Source organism: Ornithorhynchus anatinus, chromosome 11 (genome assembly GCF_004115215.2).
Source record: "Ornithorhynchus anatinus isolate Pmale09 chromosome 11, mOrnAna1.pri.v4, whole genome shotgun sequence".
NCBI classification, from domain to species: Eukaryota; Metazoa; Chordata; class Mammalia; order Monotremata; family Ornithorhynchidae; genus Ornithorhynchus; species Ornithorhynchus anatinus.
In genome coordinates this window covers 54,496,893-54,518,241 of record NC_041738.1, presented here as the reverse complement: position 1 = coordinate 54,518,241, position 21,349 = coordinate 54,496,893, and the positions used below count along the sequence as shown (strand labels likewise).

The 21,349-nt window shown below is 48.8% G+C and overlaps 1 protein-coding gene across 2 annotated transcripts in view; it reads right to left on the bottom strand.

Annotated features, from left to right (window-relative positions):
* DSCAML1 (DS cell adhesion molecule like 1) overlaps nucleotides 1–21,349 on the bottom strand; it is a 202,033-nt gene that overhangs the window by 175,800 nt on the left and 4,884 nt on the right. For both annotated transcript variants that reach the window (XM_029074382.1, XM_029074383.1), the window contains exons 2-3: nucleotides 13,474–13,791; nucleotides 5,451–5,597 (exon numbers count right to left, since the gene is read on the bottom strand). In XM_029074382.1, coding sequence (XP_028930215.1) covers nucleotides 5,451–5,597; nucleotides 13,474–13,791 — 465 coding nt within the window. The remainder of the gene's footprint in view (nucleotides 1–5,450; nucleotides 5,598–13,473; nucleotides 13,792–21,349) is intronic.

Genomic DNA, 21,349 nt, shown 5'->3' with positions numbered 1-21,349 from the left:
GAGATCGCCTTTCATCTCCCGTGACCCTACACTCGGGTCTCGGGTAACCCGAACCCACAGCCTGTGTGGAAAGGAGAATGAGGGGAGGGAGGGGGTGGTAATGATATCCACCCACCTCTTCAGTACCCACACTCATCTTTCTCCATGGTCCCCTGAGTGGCAACCTCCTGCAAACTCCATCTGCCTGCCTGGTGCTGGGCCCCAACCCAGGGTGGGGGGTGGGGGAAGGAACCCCCAGTCCATCCTGAGTCGGGCTGAATGTGTTCCCAGCCCACCCATAGACCCTCCTGGATCTGGCTCTAACTACCCCCTGGCCTCCTGCTGTCGGGATCTTCAGACTCTCTCTAGGCCCTGAGGCAAACACTGTACCTGCCCTTGCCCACCTCATCTTCATTTGGTGTTCATTGTTATGATTTAACCATACAGAATACAGGGCTGGGGGGTAGAGGAATGCAGGGGGGTGGGTGGGGAGGGAACAGCAGACTGGATCACCCCTCTCTCCCTCCTCCTCCAGTGGATTGGTCATCTCAACCCAGGGTGGGCCCTGGGGGACATCTGTCAGGAAGGGCTGGGTCACCCCCAGTCTCATTCCAGCCTCTTGTTGCTATCCTCTGCCTCATTCCCACCTCTGTCATGCTCAAAAGACATTTATTGTTGGAGAACCCATTATACCCAAGTATTGGACCCTATCTTATCCCCATTTTACAGATGAGGGAACTGAGGTCTAGGGAAGCTAAGTAACTAGCCGAAAATCACACAGCTGCCCGGTGGTAGAGCTGGGGCTCTTTTTTTTTTTCATCTTTTCATTTTTTGAAAACTTGAAGCCTGGTTGCTGACTCCCACTCCTGGGCTCTTTCCATCAGATTGTTGCCTCTGCATGATTAGGGACAGACCATCTACCACATTTGACTCTCCTCACTCCATCCCTGATTCTCTTCCACTGACCCAGCGTGGACGATCCAACACCTCTGCCTCTCCTCTCTCCTTCCTTGACTCCCTTGGCAGTGACCCAGCATGGACCATCCAACCCCACAACGCTCTTCTCTCCATCCCCGAATCTTCCTCCAGTGACCCAGCATGGACCGCCCAATACCCCGACTCTCCTCTCTTCATCCCTGACCCTCCCTCCTGTGACCCATTAAACTCCAAACCTGGCAACTGACCAGGAAAGGAAGGCAATCCCTTCGACCCCATGTCCATGTGCGTCAGCGCTCTCTGTTCAAGTAAATTCTTTCTCTCACAAGCAGTCCTTCAGCTCCTCCTCCTCCTCGCCCTCCTGCCCCTCAACCCCTGCAGGCTCAAACCTGAGCCTCTCACCCTCCTGTCTGGCTTGCCTCCAGTCTCTGTCTCTAATCAGTGCTATTTATTAAGCACTTACTGTATGGCAAAGCCTGTATTAAGTGCTTAGGAGAGCATAATACAACAGAGTTGGTAGATTCATTCCCTGCCCACAAGGAGCTTACAATCTAGAAGGCTGTATGGAAGCAGCATGGCATAGTGGTATTTGTTAAGTATTTACTGTGGGTCAGGCACTGTTCTAAACGCTTGGGGGGATACAAGCAAATCACTGTTCCTGTCCCACATGAGGCTCAGCATGGGCCTGGGAGTCAGAGGGACCTGGGTTCTAATGCTGGCTCTGCCACTTGTCTGTTGTGTGATCTTGGGTAAGTCACTTGACTTCTCTGTGCCTCAGTTGCCTCATCTGCTCAGAGTTTTCAATCTGGCCTGTCTCCAGCCTCCAGTCTCCATCTCCCATCTTTCTTTGCCTGTCCTCCTCCCCTGAGGGCCAGCTAACGGGAAGTGGGCTATGCTGGGCAGCCTGCTGCTGGCCACGGGTTCAAAATCTCCAGCTTGGGAGGATATGTGGCTAGTCCCTGGTTCCTGGCTCCATCCGTGCCGCTGGCTTCCCCTGAACAAACGCTACCCGCCATTAAGTGCCAGAATTCGGGAAGCCGAGTTGCGTGTTCGCTGGGAGATTGAGGACTGAAGGCAAGATTGATTTTGATGTGAGCACCGGCAAAGCAAATGGGTTTTTGAAAACCCTATAATTTTCCCGCAACCCTTGACTTCACTAAACACACATTTTTAGATTCCAGCACAGTTAGGTAGGCATTAAACAGAAATGAGGTAGTCTAATGATGATTTATGTGTGGGATAGCCTTCTATAAAGGAATTTATCTTTGATTTCAGGGTAACTTACAGTGTGGCCAACTTAACCAAATGGCTCAGCCCCGCTCTGTGTCCACTGCAGCGGCAGGAAGCCCAGGGTGGAGTGTTTCCCGGGGAGTGTTTGAAATCTCGGTGAAATTCTCCTGCCATGAGCTAAGTGGGAAAACAAAACGCCAAGCACACGTGCACACCTGCACACAGACGCACCCCCCTACCCTGCACACACAAACTTGCTCTCTTCATTCATCCCTCCTCCTAGCCCCACAGCACTTATTTCCATATCTGTAATGTATTTATTTATATTAATGCCTGTCACCTCCTCTAGACTGTTACCTCACTGTGGGCAGGGAATGTGTCTGTTTTATTGTTCTATTGTGCTCTCCCAAGTGTTTAGTACAATGCTCTGCACACAGTAAGCACTCAGTTAATACAAGCGACTGACACACACATGTGTAGGCACGCAGGCATGAGGCAAGGAGTAGTAGTAGAAAACCATGGAGCCTCTGGATGTCAGGTTGTCCATCCAGGGTCCCTGCATGCAGGAACCACTTGCCATGCCCACCCACCAGTCCCAAGCACTTAGTACAGTGCTCTGCACACAGTAAGTGCTCAGTAAAAAATGAATAATAAAAATTGTAATAATGTTGGTATTTGTTAAGTGCTTACTATGTGACAGGCACTGTCCTCAGTGCTGGAGTGGATACAGGAAAATTGAGTTGGCCCTGTCCCATGTGGGGCTCACTTTTTCAATCCCCATTTTACAGATGAGGTAACTGAGGCACAGAGAAGTGAAGTGACTTGCCCAAGGTCACAGAAAGGACAATTGACAGAGCCAGGATTAGTATCTATGACTTTCTTACTCCCAGGCCTGTGCTCTATCCACTACACCGTATTACTTCTCATGAATGAATGAATGAACAATGGTGGGGATTTCAAATGGACGACTGGGAGGCTGAGAGTTGGGACTCGGGTAGTCCTGAGGCCTCCATCCTCCTCACCCACCCAACTTGCCCCCTTTCTGCCAACAACTTCTCCCCAAGTCCCCCTGCTCCAGAGCCCCTCCTCTAGGCCCTTTAGACAAAGGGAGGCCCCAGGGCATCCCCATGGAACCTCGCCTTCTCCCCATTCTGCCCGGCCCACCTCAGAGCTGGGGGTCGCCCCCAACCCTCTTGCAGCCCTTAAAAGCTGGTGTCATCACAGAGGTCGATGCAGTAACAGACGCTGGCGCCCACCCCGGGGGTGGAACAGTTTATGGCACATATTTTTAGTTCACGCCGCTCTGAGCCGGAAACCCCGCTGACATTCAGGAAAGTCGGCGTCCCCGGTCACGTCCAGATGGCACCGAGCGGCCTGCCAGGGCACTGCGGCGAGAAGGGGAGGGGCGCCAGAGGGTGGCTTCTCCCCCTCCCTACCTGGAGTCGCGAGGGACACAGCTTAGGTATCTCCCATTCCTCCAGGATTACAATCCTAGAGTCCTCGGGGGAAGTCCTCGAGAGGTCATGAGGTCCATCCCCCTGCCTCCGGCCAGAGGAACAAGGAGACTATCCAGGACATCATTCAGAAGTCCATTCTGCCCTCAAAGAGCCCCGGACTTAAGGTGGGGACCCCTCAGTCACCTTCTCCAGTGTTTAGCACCCTGGCACTTGACAGTCCTTCCTTTCGTCCAACCAGGGCCTCTCCTGCTACAGTGGGAAATGTGTTCATTACCTGGAACAAGCACACCTCCCACCTTACTGCACACACAACACGACCCATCTGCTCCCACACACCAATGAACCCGCATATACTCTGTTATACTGTACACTCCCAAGTGCTTAGTCCAGTGCTTTGCACACAGTAAGCACTCAAGAAATAGGATTGTTGATTGATACAGCCAGCTTGGCCTCCAATGCACACTTGAGCACAGTCCCTCTAGACTGTGAACTCGTTGTGGGCAGGGATTGTCACTCTTTATTCCTGTACTGTATTTTCCCAAGTGCTTAGTACAGTGCTCTGCCCACAGTAAGTGCCTAATAAATACAACTGAATGAATGAATAAATAAATTAACTTGAAGAACGTCACGACTTATTAGTTCACACACACACACACACACACACTCACTCATGTTCAAACCCACATGGACAGGCATGCTTATGGGTGCACACACACAACTCACTTGAGCAGACACATTTCAAGTGCCCAATCACCCCTCCAGACTTAAATATTCAGTCTCACAACACTCACCAATTCTCACACACCTACAACTCACCTTTACACCCACCCAACCCCACATACACATCTGCCCATGCACACGTACGCACATATCATGACACATAAGGAGGGCACTGCAGTCCCCGACGAACCTGGATTCCTCAGTACGTGTGATGACGGGAAGGGGACTGCCTCAACCTGGACCACCCCGAGCCAGCAGACTCCACGCCTAAGGCTAGCCTGGTTGGATTGGAAGGGGGCCTGACTCTATTTCCCCAGGTTCTTGCACGTGTTGTGCTTTTTTGAGCAGCATGCAGAAGAAAACACTAACACTAGACTTTTAGTTTCTAATGGTGCAAGGAAAGTATCTACCAACTCTATTGTAATGTACTCTCCCAAGATTTTAGTACAATGTTCTGTAAACAGTAAGCATTCAATAAATATCACTGACTGATTTTTTTAATGGTATTTATTCAACACTTTACTATGTGCCGGGCATTGTACTTAGTGGTGGGGTAGATAATCAGGTTGGACAGAGTCCCTTTTCCACAAAGGGCTCACAGTCTTAATCCCCATTTTACAGATGAGGTAACTGAGGCACAGAGAAGTGAAGTGACTTACCCAGGGTCACAGAGTGGACAAGTGCCGAACTGTTGTCGATTTGTACAATCCAAGTGCTTAGTACAGTGCTCTGCACAAAGTAAGTGCTCAATAAATACTATTGAATGAATAAAGTGGCCCTACAGGGATTAGAACCCAAGTCTTTCTGACTCTCAGACTTGTGTTTTAGCCACTAGGCCATGCTGCTTCTTCAGCACTTCGGTGCTTACTGTGGGCAGAGCACTATACTAAGAGCTTGGGTGAGTACAATACAACAGAATTAGCAGTCACGTCCCTGCCCACAACAAGCTTCCAGTCTAGAGGGACCAAGACCGACCACTTCAGAGGTCACCCAACCAGGGCCAAGGACATGTCTCTGGAACCCAGCCAGGACACTTGGTCCATCTGCCAGCAATCCTCTCACCGTCCCCGAGACCTCCCCCACCGAGTCGCCTCCCTGCGGGCCCCCAGCCTCTTCCGCCGCTCTTACCTGGGACGATGGAGACGGTGTCTTTCTCCCAGGACACCACGCTAACGTAGTCCTGCACGGAAGAGGGGATGAGGCACTTGAAGACAGCCACGCTGCCACGCACCGACCTTTGATCCTCCACGCGGACGGTGTAGGGTTCCCGGAAAACTGAGCAAGGGAAGAGAGCATGGAGTCACGAGCTGGGCCACTGAACCTTGGAGTGAAGGATTCCCAGAAGGCTGGGGCTTGGACCCTCTCCCCCACCCCCCCCACCACTCAGACCCTTCCCACTCCTGCCAGTGGGCACAAATCCCATCGACGTTCCCAGTCCCTTCATGGGGCACAAACCTCCTTCCCTACTATTATTGATAATAATAGTAGAATTTGCTAAGCCTTGACTATATGCCAAGAACTGTGCTAAACACCAAGGTAAGTATAATAGGTATCGTAGGAAGCCACATGACCTAGTGGACTGGCTTCTAACCCCGATTCTGCCACTTTTCTGCTGTGTGATCTTGAGTAAGTCATTTTACTCCTCTGTGCCTCAGTTCCCTCATCTGCTAAATTGGAGTTCAATTCCTATGCTTTCTCCAACTTAGAATATGTGCCTCATGTGAGATCTGGTTATCTTGTATCTATCTGGGTGTTTAATACAGTGCTTGGCACATAGTAAGTGCTTAACATATACAATGATAATAATAATAATAATTATCGTTATTATTAACACTAACAGTAATAATAATAATTGTGGTATTCGTTAAGCACTTACTATGTTTCAGGCAATGTACTAAGCGCTGGGGTGGATACAAGCAAATTGGGTTGGTCACAGTCCCTGTCCCACGTGGGGCTCACAGTCTCATTTTATAGATGAGATCGCTAAGGCCCAGAGAAGTGAAGTGATTTGCCCAGGTCACACAGCAGACAAGTGGCAGAGCCAAGATTAGAACCCATCACCTTTTGACTCCCAGGACCATGCTCTATCCACTACGCTGTACTGTTTTCAAAGAAGCCATTAATGACAGCGGTACAATATGGGAACAAGAAAATCAGCTTATTAACACAGTCCCTGTCTCCCATGATACTCACTCTAAGGGAGGTGAAGAACACATATTGAACCCCAATTTTACAGAAGATGAGACTGAGGCACAGAGAAGCTAAGTGATTTGCCCAAGGTCACACAACAGGCAAATGGTGGAGTTGAGACTAAAATCCAGGTCTTTTGACTTCCAGTCCTGTGCGCGTTATACACACCATGCTGCTTAAACCTATGTATGGCCTAGAGAGTATTAACTAAAATGGCAAAACACCAACAAACCTGAAAATCCTTTTCTTTTCTAAATTGGGAGGGTTAGGTGGATTTTAATATCCATCTCCCCCTGCAGACTGTAAGCTCTTTGTGGACAAGGACCGTAACTACCAACTCTATTATATGGTACTTTCTCAAACACTTCGTACAGTGCTCTGCACCCCATAAGCATTCAATAAATGCCATCGATTGACTGGAGAGAAGAGAGAGAATTGAGTGTATATGTGTGTAAATTTCCTTCCCATCCCTGTGCAGTTTCTTCTCCATTCCCTCTAGAAAGGAAACTCCTTGTGGGAAGGAAACTTGTCTCCCGACTCTATTATGTTGTATTCGTACAGTGATCTAAATACAGTAAGTCTTCAATAAATACAATCGATTGATTAATTAACTTTGGGTGGAAATGCTCATTCATGTGAGGTTGGTCTATAAGAGTATAAGACCCTTTACTTTTAATGGTTTAAAAAAATTTTTTAATGGTACTTGTTAGGCACTTACTATATTTCAAGCACTGTTCTAAGCACTGGGGTAGATACAGGATAATCAGGTTGGACACAGTTCATGTCTCATGTGGGGTTCACATTCTTCATTCCCATTTTACAGATGAGGAAACCGTCACAGCAAAATTAAGTGATTTGCCCAAGGTAACACAGCAGACAAGTGGCAGAGCTGGGATTAGAACTCAGGTCCTCTGACTCCCAGGCCTGTGCTCTATCCACTAGATTGCACTGCTTTTCAAGTGAAAGCCGCCTGAGGACAGGCAGCCAAAACTTCTATATGAAGAGTGACTGGGACGAACTGACTCCTTCACCTTCGGCTTTGCGCCAGCTCATTAGCTCATCAGGGATGATGATGATGATAATAATAAGAACAGTAATTACTATCACATTAAGTGTTTACTGTAACTCTATTTATCAATTTATTTCCTTGCTTTATTTTTACCTGATCTATAACCTTAATTATCATATATCTTTGAGTTGTGTTTACTAGCTTTCATATTAAATGGTAAACTCTCTCAGCACTGAGATTATGATAATCTTCTTCTGTCCTGTCCCCTAAGCACCTAGACCACAGCCCTGTGCACAATAATCTCGTCTCTAGATAGTGAGCTCGTTGTGGGCAGGGAATGTGTCTGTTTATTGTTGTATTGTACTTTCCCAGGCGAAAGAGTCGAGGGCAGAGACTCAAGTTTACTGCGAGGAAGGAGGCAATGAAAAACCACTTCTGCATTTTTACCAAGAAAACTCTGTGGATCCACTAGCAGAATGATGGCAAATGGAGGTGGGGCAAACTGGGAGAAATGTGTCCATGGTGTCGCTATGTGTTGGAAACGTCTCAACAGCACAAGACAAGACCTTCCAAGAGCTTAGCACAGTGCTTTGCACACAGTAAGTGCTCAATAAATATGATTGAATGTATGAATGACATTGGTGACCAGAAAAGCACTCTACCCCCAGTTGGCAAGGGGGTGCCAATGATACTGATAAGGAAACCAGTTAGGGTAGGTGGCTACTCCAGGAGTTTTGGTTCCTAGTCGCCTATTACAAGGAGAGGGCCCAAGGTGCTTGAGGCAGCTCCTGGGGTATGGAGGAAAAATTCTGGGTGGCAGAGGGCCCATTTCCTACCCACTCTGGGCTCCCTCCAGGGCCCACCTTTCTGGCACGACAGGGGGTTCTGGGCTTCTCCACTGGGATTTGGAGGTTTACAGGAATCTGGATGAGTCAAGTTCCTGGAAAAGTCTAGTAAAGTCTGGAAAGGTGACTTTTCTGGATATCTGGAGGGTAGGTCTTAATATTAACAACAATAATAATAATATTTGTGGCATTTGTGAAGTACTTACTAGGTACCAGGTACTGTTTTAAGCGCTGGGGTAGGTACAAGCTAATCAGTTTGGACACAGTCCTTGGCCCACCTGGGCCTCACGGTCTTAATCCCTATTTTACAAATGAGGCAACTGAGGCACAGAGGAGTTAGATGATTGCCCAAAGTCACACAGCAGACAAATGGCAGAGCTGAGACTAGAGCCCAGAATCTTCTGACTCTCAGGCTCATGGTCTATCCACTAGGCCTTGCTTCTTCTTCAGGTCTCAGGGTAATGACATCTGGTGTTTGAGGTCACACACCTAAATCTCATAAATAAATCCAAAACTCTGAGGAAACCAAATCCCCTGGGAAGACTCTGGTTTAGCACCCCCACAAGATTCACCACTGTATCCTTCCCTCTACTCCTCCTTCACCCCCCAATCCCTTTCTCCCTTTGTCTGTGCCGCGCAGCAGCCCCAAAGCCCTCTACAGACCCTGACACCCGTACCTGGTAAAGCCAATAGACGTCAGCAGGAGCTGGACCAGGGACCATAGACTGACCAAGGCTGGCCATGACTTGACTTCCTGGTTCAGACCCAGGCCCGACAAAAACCCCAGCCCTCCTGGCCCCAGTTCCACCACCTTCCTCCCCACAGTCTCTTTGGCTTGGGATTACAGTAAGCCTCCAGGCCTCTACCAGCCCAGCCCCCTCCCATTTCCATTCCTCGAAGGGGTACAGCCCCACCAACCTTTCAGAAAAACTCCCCATCTTTCAAGAGAAGCAGTGTGATCTAGTGGAATGAGCTCAGACCTGGGAGTCAGAGGACCTGGGTTCTAATCCCGGCTCTGCCACTTGTCAGCTGTGTGCCTTGGGCAAGTCACTTAACTTCTCTGTACCTCAGTTCCCTCATCTGTAAAATGGGGATTAAGACTCTGAGCCTCATGTAGGACAACCTGATTACCCTGTATCTACCCCAGCGTTTAGAACGGTGCTTGGCACATAGTATGCGCTTAACAAATACCAACGTTATTATTATTATTATTAATAATCCTGGCCCCGCCACTTGTCTGCTACCTGAGCTTGGACAAGTCACTTTGCTTCTCCATGACTCAGTTACCTCATCTCTAAAATGAGGATAAAGACTGTGAGCCCCATATGGGACATGGACTGGGTTCCACCTGATTATCTTTGATCTACTTCAGCACTTAGTACAGCGTCTGATATATGGTAAGCATTTAACAAATACCATAAATAAAGACTCCCTCCTCCCCCTCTTCTCTGACCAGAGGAGGCTGTCCTGGGGGTCTGATTCATTTCTTTAAGAAAACTCTTACAGGATGGGGAAGGGGGCTCTCTTGCCCTACCTCCAGGTACCCAACAGATTAGTAACTCTCTTCCCACCTGCCCAGATTCTGGCCAAGCTGAATTGCCTTTTTTTTTTTTAACGGTTCTGTTAAGTGCTTACTCTATGTGGCAGACCCTGTTCTAAGCACTGGGGTAGATACAAGGTAATCAAGTTAGACACAGTCCAAGTCTCACATGGCGCTCACAATCTTACTCTCCATTTTACAGATGAGTTTATTGAGATAATCCCCAATTTATTTACAGATGAAAAGACTGAGGCACAGATAACCTTAATGACTTGCCCAAGGTCACACAGCAGACAGGTGTCAGAGCCAGGATTAGAATCCAGGTCCTTCCGACTCCCAGTCTCTTGCTCCATCCACTATGCTATGCTGCTTTTCCAAAAACTTTGGTCTCTAGACCTTCTGGGTGTGGAGAGGGGCTCTCCTCCCCCCCACCTCTTGCCCACGGTTGCCGGGACAACCAAACCCTCCTACACACCTGCAGAACAAATATTAGTCTCCTTCCAGCCTCCTCTGGTGCTGGGTAATTGGTGCTGAGTTGGAGTCAGGAGGATGTCACATTAGCCTCTGGGGATTCCTCGATGCTCCCTCTAGACTGTGAGCTTGTTGTGGGCGGGGAATGTGGTCTGTTTGTTGTTGAATTGTACTCTCTCTCCCAAGTGCTTAATGCAGTGCTTTGAACAAAGTAAGCGCTCAATAAATATGACTGACTGAATGAATGAATGAATGAAAAGAGGTGAGGGAAGAGGCCAGAGAGTCTTCCGACTGGTGAGTGTTTTCACCTAGGGTGGTCCGGACCGCCCGACCCCTTCTGGAAGGACTCCAGGCTCGCTTTCTCCTGCAGCAAGAGTTAAGTCCTGCCATTTTGCTGGGTGGCCCGAGCTGACACAGAAAGTCAGGCAGAACTGCGAAGGGGAACCAGTGGCCTAGACTCCCAGCTGATGCAACTTGGGGGACACCCCCAAACCAGAGAAGCCAGGCTGCAGGGAGACACCTGAGGAAGTGTCCTTACCCCTCCCTCTAGTTTAAGCCACCCTCTAAGCAGCTGGACCCTGGGCTCCACGCCCACCCCACTTCCCTCCGGTGTTTAAATTTCCCTCGATTCAGTTCCCTCCTGCCCCTCCCTCCCCTCAGCCCTGAGGAAACTTGGATTTCCCAGGTGAGATGGGCCTTTTCTTGACCCCCTGCACCAGCTCACTCCTTGACCTATCTTCTGCCCTCCGAGGTCATTACAAAAAAGAAGCCTGCCTCCTTTGACCCAAATTCCCTTTTCTTAGGCAGATGCCCTGTTCCAGCCCGCCCTTCTCACCACTGAAGCCTCAGTAACGGACCCCAGCCCGGATTCACCCCTGCCTGAGCCACCCACACACAGCACCAGGCTCTTGCCTCAGGAAAGTTCCACCAGTCCCCTGCCCCGGTCTTACTTAAAAATGTGTTCTGCCCTGCTGGTCCAGCCTCTCCTGAACTTGGCCTCTAGAGGGTTATCTACCCTCCTCCTCTGCCCTATCTTCTCCTCTAGACCCTAAGCTTGTTGTGGGCATGGAACATGTCTACCAACTCTCTTATATTGTCCACTCCCAAGTGCTTAGTACAGTGCTCTGCACACAGTAAGCGCCCAATAAATATGATTCATCAATAAAGAATAATAAATATAATGGTGTATTTGTTAAGCATTTAGTATGTGCCAAGCACTGAAAAGCTCTAAAGTAGATAAAACGTAATCCGGTCAGACACAGTCCCTATCCCATAAGTGCCCCCTCCCCGCTGCACTGCTCCCAGTGGTCTTCCTGGATTCATTACCCTTTTTTGTTCACGTGAGCTCTTTGCCTATATCAGCATTCAAGTATTTATCTCCTTAGCTACTGATTATCTATTTATCTGCTTATAGGTCTTACATCTATTCTCACATCTGAAAAGACTGAACTTTTGTGGGGGGGTTTTCCTTCTCAGTAGACAGCAAGCTCCTCGAGGGCAGGGAACAATAGTAATTTTGGAATGCCTACCACAGTGAAAGAGTAGAATATCAATAAATCATTGGTAGCTATTGGGCACTTACCATGTGCAGAGCACTGTACTAAGCACTTGGGACAGAATTAGCAGACACATTCCCCGCGCATAATGAGTTTACAAACTAGAGGGGGAGACTGTCATTAATTAATATAACCACAACAGAGCTGGTAGACATGTTCCCTGTCCACAAGGACCTCACCGGCCAGAAGGCACGGTACAAAGTTCTTGGAGGAGTACAATATCCCCCAAGTATATAGCCCAACGTTCTGCACAAGGTGGGGCCTTATTTAATCCTGATGATAATGATATGGGGGTGATCTTCCCAAAGTCATTAGGTCTAACCCCTGCCTCAGTTGGGACCATATTAAATCCCTCTCTTTCCCCAACAAAGAATCATCAATAATGTTAAAAATCCCCCCGTCTTAGTCACAGACAGAACCTCAATCTTGGCAGTTAGGCACAACCATGTGAGTTCAGTGGCGTAGAGGTAGAAGGTCTGGACCAAGAGTCTAGGAAGCTCGTCAATAATAATAATAATAATAATAGTGTTGGTATTTGTTAATACCAACATTATTATATTAATTATATTATATTGTAATATATAATATAATAATATATTATAATATATTAATACCAAATACCAACATTATTATTAAGTGCTTACTATGTGCAGAGCAGTGTTCTAAGCGCTGGGGTAGATACAGGGGACTCAGGTTGTCCCACATGAGGCTCACAGTTAACCCCCATTTTACAGATGAGGTAACTGAAGCACAGAGAAGTTAAGTGACTTGCCCACAGTCACACAGCTGACAAGTGGCGGAGCCGGGATTTGAACCCATGACCTCTGACTCCGAAGCCGGGGCTCTTTCCACTGAGCCACACTGCTTCTCTTGAGCCACGCTGCTTCTCACCCTCAGGGTCGGGAAGCTTCTTTTTCTCTCTGACCTAAATCACTTTCGCCGCAAGGAGCCCCAGGTTGGACCAAGGGGGTTGCTTCTAATGACGGCACCGAGAAGTCAAGTGACTCTCCTAAGGTCACTCAACAGGTAAGTGACAGAATCAGGACTAAATTCTGGGTCTCCAATCTTCCGGTCCCGTGCTCTTTCTACTTATAGTACTATGGTTTAGTGAAAAGAGCACAAAACTGGAAGCCAGGGCCATCTGGGTTCTAATTCCGGCTCTGCTACTTGCCTGCTGTGTAACTTTGGACAGGTCATTTAACTTCTCGACGCCTCAGTTTTCTCCTCCAAAAAACCCATAAAATAAGGATTCAATACCTGTTCTCCACCCACCTTAAGTCTCATATGGGGCAAGAACAATGACTGATTTGACTGTATGCTCCTCAGTGCTTAGTAGTGTGCTTGGCACATAGAAACTACTTAATAAATACCACAGATATTATTATTGGGCCCCGCCATTGCTCCCGAATGCTTAATACAGTGCTTTGATCACAGTTAGGGTTCAATAAAGACTACTGATTGATGGAACGGTGGCTCATTTCACCTCCACCCACATGCGTCCACCCCAAGGAACAAGCACCGCGACTCCCCACCCCGTCACCTGCTTTAACCCGGATGTTGGGACTCCGGATTTTGCCGGCTGCATTCTCGGCCGTGCAGAAATAGTCATTGTCGTGGATAAAGCTGTTGAAGGCGGAGGGCGAGAAGGGGTAGAGCTGCAGCGTGCCGTTGGCGTGGACGTGCCGGATGTGGGGCACGTCGTAGATGTCATCGCCCGTCGCGAGGTACCACCGGAGGGAGGCGCTGGGGGACCCTCCAGCCGGGCAAGGCACCACCACCCCCACGGAGCTGGAAAAGGTCACCTGCTGCAGGGAGTCGTTCACAAAGTAGAGGCTGGTGCCAACATCTTCAGGGCGGGCTGCAGAGATGGAAGAGAGGCCGGGGTCAAGCAGGGCGCGGGACAGACTCGGGTCAGGACGAGGGGCTGCTGCTGATGACAATGCCATCTGTTAAGCGCTTCATATGTGACAAACACTGTACTAAACACTGGGGTGGATACAAGCAAATCGGGTTGGACCCAGTTCCTGTGCCACATGGGGCTCACGGTTTAATCCCCATTTTACAGATAAGGTAACTGAGGTCCAGAGAAGTGAAGTGACTGACCAAAGTCACAAAGCAGACATGTGGTGGACTTGGGATTAGAACCCATGACCTTTCAACTCCCAGGCCCGGGCTCTATCCACTATGCCATGCTGCTTCTCACAGCAAGGATGGAAACAGCCCTAACCTTATGAGACCAAAGTCCTTTAGGGAAGATCAGATGAATGAACGGTCCAGCTGACCAAAGACATTCAGAAATTCAGGGATGGAGTAGGCCTTGGCTTTTGATGGTATACTGGAGGATGAATGGGATGAATAAAGAAAACTTCCTAGAGGAGCTGACCATGAGCGGCTTTAGAAAGGAGGGGAGGCCAGACAGGAATAGGGAGGCTTTTAAGGTAGGATGGATGAAGAGTGGAAGGGAGGAGTTCCAGGGTAGGGGCATGAGGAAACATCCTTCAAGCCCTGATGGACCCCAACTATTCCCGGTCGCTACTCCTGCCTTCCAGAGCCGCTGGCCCCTACTCTCCCAGAGGACAGGTTAAAGGTTAAAGTGCTCCAGTCCCAACAAGCTGGGCAGCTGCTGAGCAGAAGTGACAGGGGTGGAGAAGATGTACCCTGGGGACTTCTGATCCCAGGGGCTCCCTGACCAAACTCTTCCCATCTCCCCCGCCCACCCGCCATCCTCTCTCCAACAGCACCCATCGGAAAGAAGGTGGACCTGATCCCTCGGGTCCCTCTCAGGGCTTGGATCTGTCAGGAAGCATCCTTGGAGGCTGGTGGAGCCGAGCTGAGGGAGGACTCTTTCCAGGCAATAAGCAGATCAATGGCCCAATACTCCCAAGAGAGTTTATGGGGGTGGTATGTTCCCAAATACCCAAACTCCCTTTTCTCTGATCCTGGGGGGGCTCTTAGCTCGGACACACTCCACCCACATAGAAGACTCTTGTGCTGTGGGGACACTCCCCTAGGGTTGGAGATGGGAGGGTTTCTCAGAGCATTGCCAGTCCAGCAGTATGGCCCAGCGGATAGAGCACGAGCCTGGGAGTCAGAAGGACCTTAGTTCTAATCCTGGCTCCACCACTTGTCTCTAGTGTGACCTTGGGCAAGTCACTTAACTTTTCAGCATCTCAGTTACCTTATCTGTAAATTGGGGATTAAGACTGTGAGCCCCATGTGGGACACATGGACTGTGTCCAACCGGATTAGCTCGTATCTACTCCAGCATCAAGTACAGTGCCCGGCACATAGTTAGTGCTTAACGGATACCATAAAAAAGACACTCCAGACCTCCAACTTCAGGGACCTCTTGGGGGCCCCAACCTCCTCCACATTAAACAGCTAAGTAAAATGAGGGCCAGGCCACAGCTGATCTCTCACCAGTGCTTTGCTTTGGCCCAGCACCCCTCTTTCCGCCTGATACCTCAGCCCGCCACCTCCAGGAAGACTTTCCTGATGCAAGACCAAGGGGACAAAGATTTGACGGTCCCCGCCCCGTCCTCAACAGCTGGACTGTTCACCCCCATCAAATCATCAGCACCCAGAGGGCAGAGTTGGGGCGTCGGGGAGTTTGGTAATAATCTGACCTGGAGTTCAGGAAGTACCAGTGGGTCAGGAATGGCTAGGTTAGGAGGGACTTTCAGGCTTGGAAACTGGGCCCAGACACCCACTTCCCTCCAGCACAGCTGGCCATCCATTCCAGCCCACAGCTGTCTCCACAAGACAACTGAGCTCAGCTCCCCTCCCAGCTCTGTCCGGGGATGCCGTCCCCGATGAGAACACCGCCTCCTCCTCTGGGCTCTGGGCTCCAGGCTCCGGGAACTACCGGTTCTCCCTGAGCCAAGGACAAGGGGGCTCTCTCCGGCGACAAATTGGGAGATTTAATTGATGAATGGGCCGGGATTGTCCAACCACCTGTCAGGGCCGTGGAGGCAGCAGATTTATAGCATGAGGAGATTGCCTTCATATTTCTCCGGCCCTGTGCCGTGGGCGCGCTGCCTCTGGAGGCAGGGGGGTGAGGGGAGGATTAGACAAACCATTCATTTCTGCTTACCTATCTGACAGCCCTCTGGCAGGTCAGACTAGCACCCGCAGGTGTAAAACAAGAGCATCCTCCACGTCCGTGGGGTCCGTGCTTAACCGGTGCATGGCACCTGTCAGTCCTGGATCTGGGAGGCCTGAACTTTACATTCCTTGGGCCTCGCTCCCTCCCCAAAGCCGAGCGGGAGATGCGGACCGTGTCCCATCTGATCACTTTGTATCTCCTTCAATGCTAGGTACAGTGCTTGGCACATAGAAAGGGCTGAACAAATACCACAGATGATATTACTATTACCAACCAGCCAACCAAGGCCTAGAACAGGGTTCTGCCTTGACCCCAAAGGCCGGTGAGGACTTTGGCCAGTTGTTTGGCCTCCCCGGGCTTGAGACGCAGAATAGCCTAGTGGATAGAGCATGGGCCTTGGAGTCAGAAGACCTGAGTTCTAATCCTGGCTCTGCCACTTATCTGCTATGTGACCAAGGGCAACTCACTTAACATCTTGGTGCCTCAGTTTCCTAATCTGAAAAATAGGGATGAAGACTATGAGCCCCATGTGGGACAGGGCTTGTGCCCAACCTAATTATTTGAGAAGTAGTGTGGCTTAGTGGATAGAGCACAGGCGTAGGAGTCAGAAGGAACTGGGTTCTAATTCCAGCTCCACCACTTGTCTGCAGTGTGACTTTAGGAATGTCACTTAACTTCTCTGGGCCTCAGTTCCCACCCCTGTAAAATGGGGATTAAGAGTGTGAGCTCCTAGTGAGACAGGGACTGTGTCCAACCTGATTAATTTGTATCTACTTAGAACAGTGTTTGGCATATAGTAAGCTCTTAAGTACCATTATTATTATGATTATTATCATTATTATTTTGATCCTACCCCACACTTACTTATTTCCCACAAAGTTTAACCCTTTTACAGTCCGTGCCATCCAATGTGACCTCCATACTCACTGTTCCCCAATCCCTCAGTTAGCCATAGTGGTTAATAAGTGCTCACTATGCTAACACTGTGTCAAACACTGGGAAGGTTACTAGATAATCAGATCAGAACTTGTCTCTGTTCCACTCTAGCTCATAACCTAAGAGAGAGGGGAGAGCAGGGATCTTATCCCCATTTTACAGCTGAGAAAACAGAGGTCCAGAAATGTTAGGTGACTGACTCATAATCATACAGAAAGAGTTTTGGGATTAGGGCCCAGACCACCTAACTCCCAGCCCCAAACTCTTTCTACTAGGCCACACATTCTCCCCCGACCCCACTGGGGCCACCGGGTGTCTGAGAACTGTTAGGGCAAGGATAGCAGAGCACTGACTAGCTCTGGTGATGGTGGAGATACTATAATAGAACAGTGCTTGGCACATAGTGCTTAACCATTTTATTATTATAACAATACTAATGGCATCTACCCCAGCATTAGTACTGTGCTTGGCACATAGTAAGTGCTTAAGAATGATCATTATTATTATTATTATCATTACTAACAAGAAGAAGGATGAAGCTACTAAGACCCAGAGAGATCAAATTGTGTGACATGCCCAAAATCACACAGCCAGTATGGGGTGGAGTCAGGATCAGAATTCAGCTCTTCGGAATTCCAGTTCCAGAGGTGGAGCCTAGGCAGAGGAGCGGGAAGGAGTGAACATCATAGCTATGGGTGATTCCTGCAGTGGGCCAGATGCTGGGGCTGATGATTTCAGGTTTAAAATATTGCTACGCTCTTTCCACATTTTTTAATCTCCTAGCGATTTGGGGCCTGTTTTATGAAACACAGCATTAGGCTAGAGCTCAACGTTAAATGGTAAAGGAGCTTAAGTGGATTTAACTAGATGTCCAGTGCATAACAACTGCCCTACAACTTCCATCTCTCCTGTGGCCCAGTGGCACCTTTGTTCCCTACTCAGCTTGTTTTCTCTTTAGTGGCTGGTTCTGTTGGCAGGGGTGTGTGGGGATGTTGGGGAGGGGAAAGGGAGAGGGACAAAGAAGGGTCTGGGAGAGGTCTCTAGACTAGACTCTAGAATGTGCCTTTTTTAAAATGTTATTTCTTAAGCAATTACAATATGCCAGGCACTGTATTTAGCACTGGGTAGATACAAGCTAATCAGGTTAGCTAATCAGGAGCCCCACATGAGGCTCCCAATCTTAATCCCCATTTTACAGACGAAGTAACTGAGGCACAGAGAAGTGAAGTGACTTGCTCAAGGTCACCCAGCAGACCAGTTGGGGAGTCTAGATTAGAGCCCAGGTCCTTCTGATTCCCAGGCCCTTGCTTTATCCACTAAGCCATGCTGTTTTCACACTGCTCCTTGTAGGCACAGAATGAGTCTATCAAAGCTACTGTACTGTTCTCTCCCAAGTGCTTAATACAGTGCTTGGCATATGATGAGCACACAAAACGATTGATTGATTGATTGATGCCTGGGGACTGTAAGCACCTTGGTTTGAGCTCTTGGGGTCCAAAACATTAAGACCGCTTGGCCACATGGCTTATCCTGGGCCTGGGGGAAAGCTTGCAGTCAGTAGGATGGCCATCACCACCCTTTCTGGGATCTTATATCTAATATCAAAGGGCTTTGGCTCTGGGGTGAGAACAAGGTGCCTGTGAGATCACTTGAGTCCTTACCTGCTGCTAAGCACTAGGTACTCACTCCACCTCCAACCCCCAACACACTTATGTACCTTCCTTTCAACTCAGTTACTTCCCATACCTATAATTTATATTACTCTCTGCCTTCCCTCAGGCCCCAGACTGTAGCTCCTTGTGCTCTCCTCGGCACTTTGTATGGTGCTCTGCATACAGTAAGCGCTCAATAAATACCATCGACTGATTGAGGATTTGTCATGGGGGGAAGTAGGAAGGGCCTGCTTGGATGAGACCTCTAGACTGTAAGCTCGTTGTGAGCAGGGAATGTGACTATCCGTTATATTGTCGTCTCCCAAGTGCTTAGAACACTGCTCTGTACACAGTAAGCACTCAATAAATACAATTGATTGATTAATTGATTAATGAGTCAGGGCATTGAAGTTAACTGAACAAGTCTCTACTGGTCTGGATGAATTGGGGCCCAATTTCAAGGAAGGGCCTGGGGCAGTTTCCTCTCTGTCCCTTTACCCCTTAGGCATCCCAGTTCCCAATCCCCCGGGGCTACGAGGCAGACACCACATAATTCCAGTTCTTGATTTCATCTGGGGAATCAAACCAGTGGGCCCCCCACTAGCACTGTAGTCAGTGGAGACCCAATCTTCCTCCCTCCTATTGCCACCAACCAATGTCACTCCCAACTGGATATCAAGGATTTAGTCTACCACAGAAGCCACACACACCCTCTCCCCAAAAGAGCTTGAAGTAGTGTGGTCTAGGGGCTAGAGCCCGGGCCTGGGAGTCAGAAGGACCTGGTTTCTAATCTCAGCTCTGCTACTTGTCTGCTGTGAAGTCACTTAGCTTCTCTGTGCCTCAGTAACCTCATCTGTAAAATGGGGATTAAGACTGTGAGCCCCATGTTGGACAGGGACTGTGTTCAACCTAAGTAGCTTGTATCTACTCCAGCACTCGAGCTTGTTTCTACTCCAGCACTTGGTTCAGTGCCTGGCACATAGTAAGTGCTTAACAAATACCATTTTTTAAAAAAGGAAGTCGGTATGACTTGGTGGAAAAAGCACTAGGGCCCATTAGCAGTTCCGTCGCTAGCCTGCTGTGTGACCTTGGTTAAGTCACTTAACTTCTCTTGGCTTTAGAGTCATTGGTAAAATGGGGATAAGATACCTGGTTTCCCTCCTTCTTAGCCTGAGAGCCCCATGTGAGAATGAGTCTATGTCTGCCCTGACGCCCTTATAACTACCCCAGCAATCAATCAATCATAATAATAATAATAATAATGTTGGTATTTGTTAAGCGCTTACTATGTGCCGAGCACTGTTCTAAGCACTGGGGTAGACATAGGGGAATCAGGTTGTCCCACGTGGGGCTCACAGTCTTAATCCCCATTTTACAGATGAGGGAACTGAGGCACAGAGAAGTTAAGTGACTTGCCCACAGTCACACAGCTGACAAGTGGCAGAGCTGGGATTCGAACTCATGAGCCCTGACTCCAAAGCCCATGCTCTTTCCACTGAGCCACGCTGCTTCATATTTACTGAGCGCTTACTTTCTGCACAGCACTGTACCGAGCACCTGGGAGAGAGAGTACAATATAACAGAGTTAGTAGACATGTCCCCTGCCCACAGTGAGCTAGCACTTAACCCAGTGCTTGGCAAAGAATAAGATCAAAATGAATAACGTAATCAGGCGCATGACCAAACCATTAAGGTTCCTCTGTGCCCACTAAATCTCCTCATCTTGGTGAATCTGAGTATCTGTTCCTGCATCTACCCTTGCACAGTTGCAACCTAGCAGGATGGACCACACCCCAGAAATAGCTGTAACTCTGCAGTAAGCGTGATCCTTCGGAGCTGTCGAGGAGGAACAGGAGTGGTCACCTCCTCCAAGAAGGCTTCCCTGACTAAACCCTTCTCTCCTCTTCCCTACTCCCGTCTATGCTGTTCTTACTTGTTCCTTCATTCACCCTCTCTCCCAACCCCACAACACATATGTACATATCAGTAATTTATTTATTTATCTACCTATTTATTTATTTGTATTAACGTCTGTCTCCCCCTCTAGACTGTGAGCTCATTCTGAATGTGGACTGTGCCTGTTTGTTGTTATATTGTACTCTCCCAAGAGCTAGTTCAGTGCTTTGCACACAGTAAGTGCTCAATAAATACAATTGAATGAAGGAATGGTCGTGAAGGAAGCCCCCACTCCCTGCTAGAGACCCCTTGGCTTCCTCTGTGCTCTCATCACCTCAAGCCCTCCCAGACCTACAGCACTTATGTTTATAGTTGTAATTTATTTTTATTAATGTCTGTCTCCCCCTCTAGACTGTAAACTCACTGTGGGCAGGGAATGTCTGTTTATTGTTATATTGTACTCTCTTAGAGTGTGATGGAGTGGATAGAGTACAGGCCTGGGAATCAGAAGGTCATGGGTCCTAATTCCTGCTCTGCCACTTATCTGCTGTGTGACCTTGGACAAGTCACTTCGTTTCTCTGGGCCTTAGGTACCTCATCTGTAAAATGGGGATGGAGACTGTGAGCCCCACGTGGGACGAGGACTGCGTTCAAACCGATTTGCTTGTATCTACCCCAGTGCTTGGAACAGTGCCTGCACATAGTAAGCACTTAATAAATACCAAAATTATTATTACTCTCCCAAGGGCTTCGTACAGTGCTCTGCATACAGTAAGCACTCAATAAATTCAACTGATTGACTAACTCGAGACCGCACTGCTCTCAAG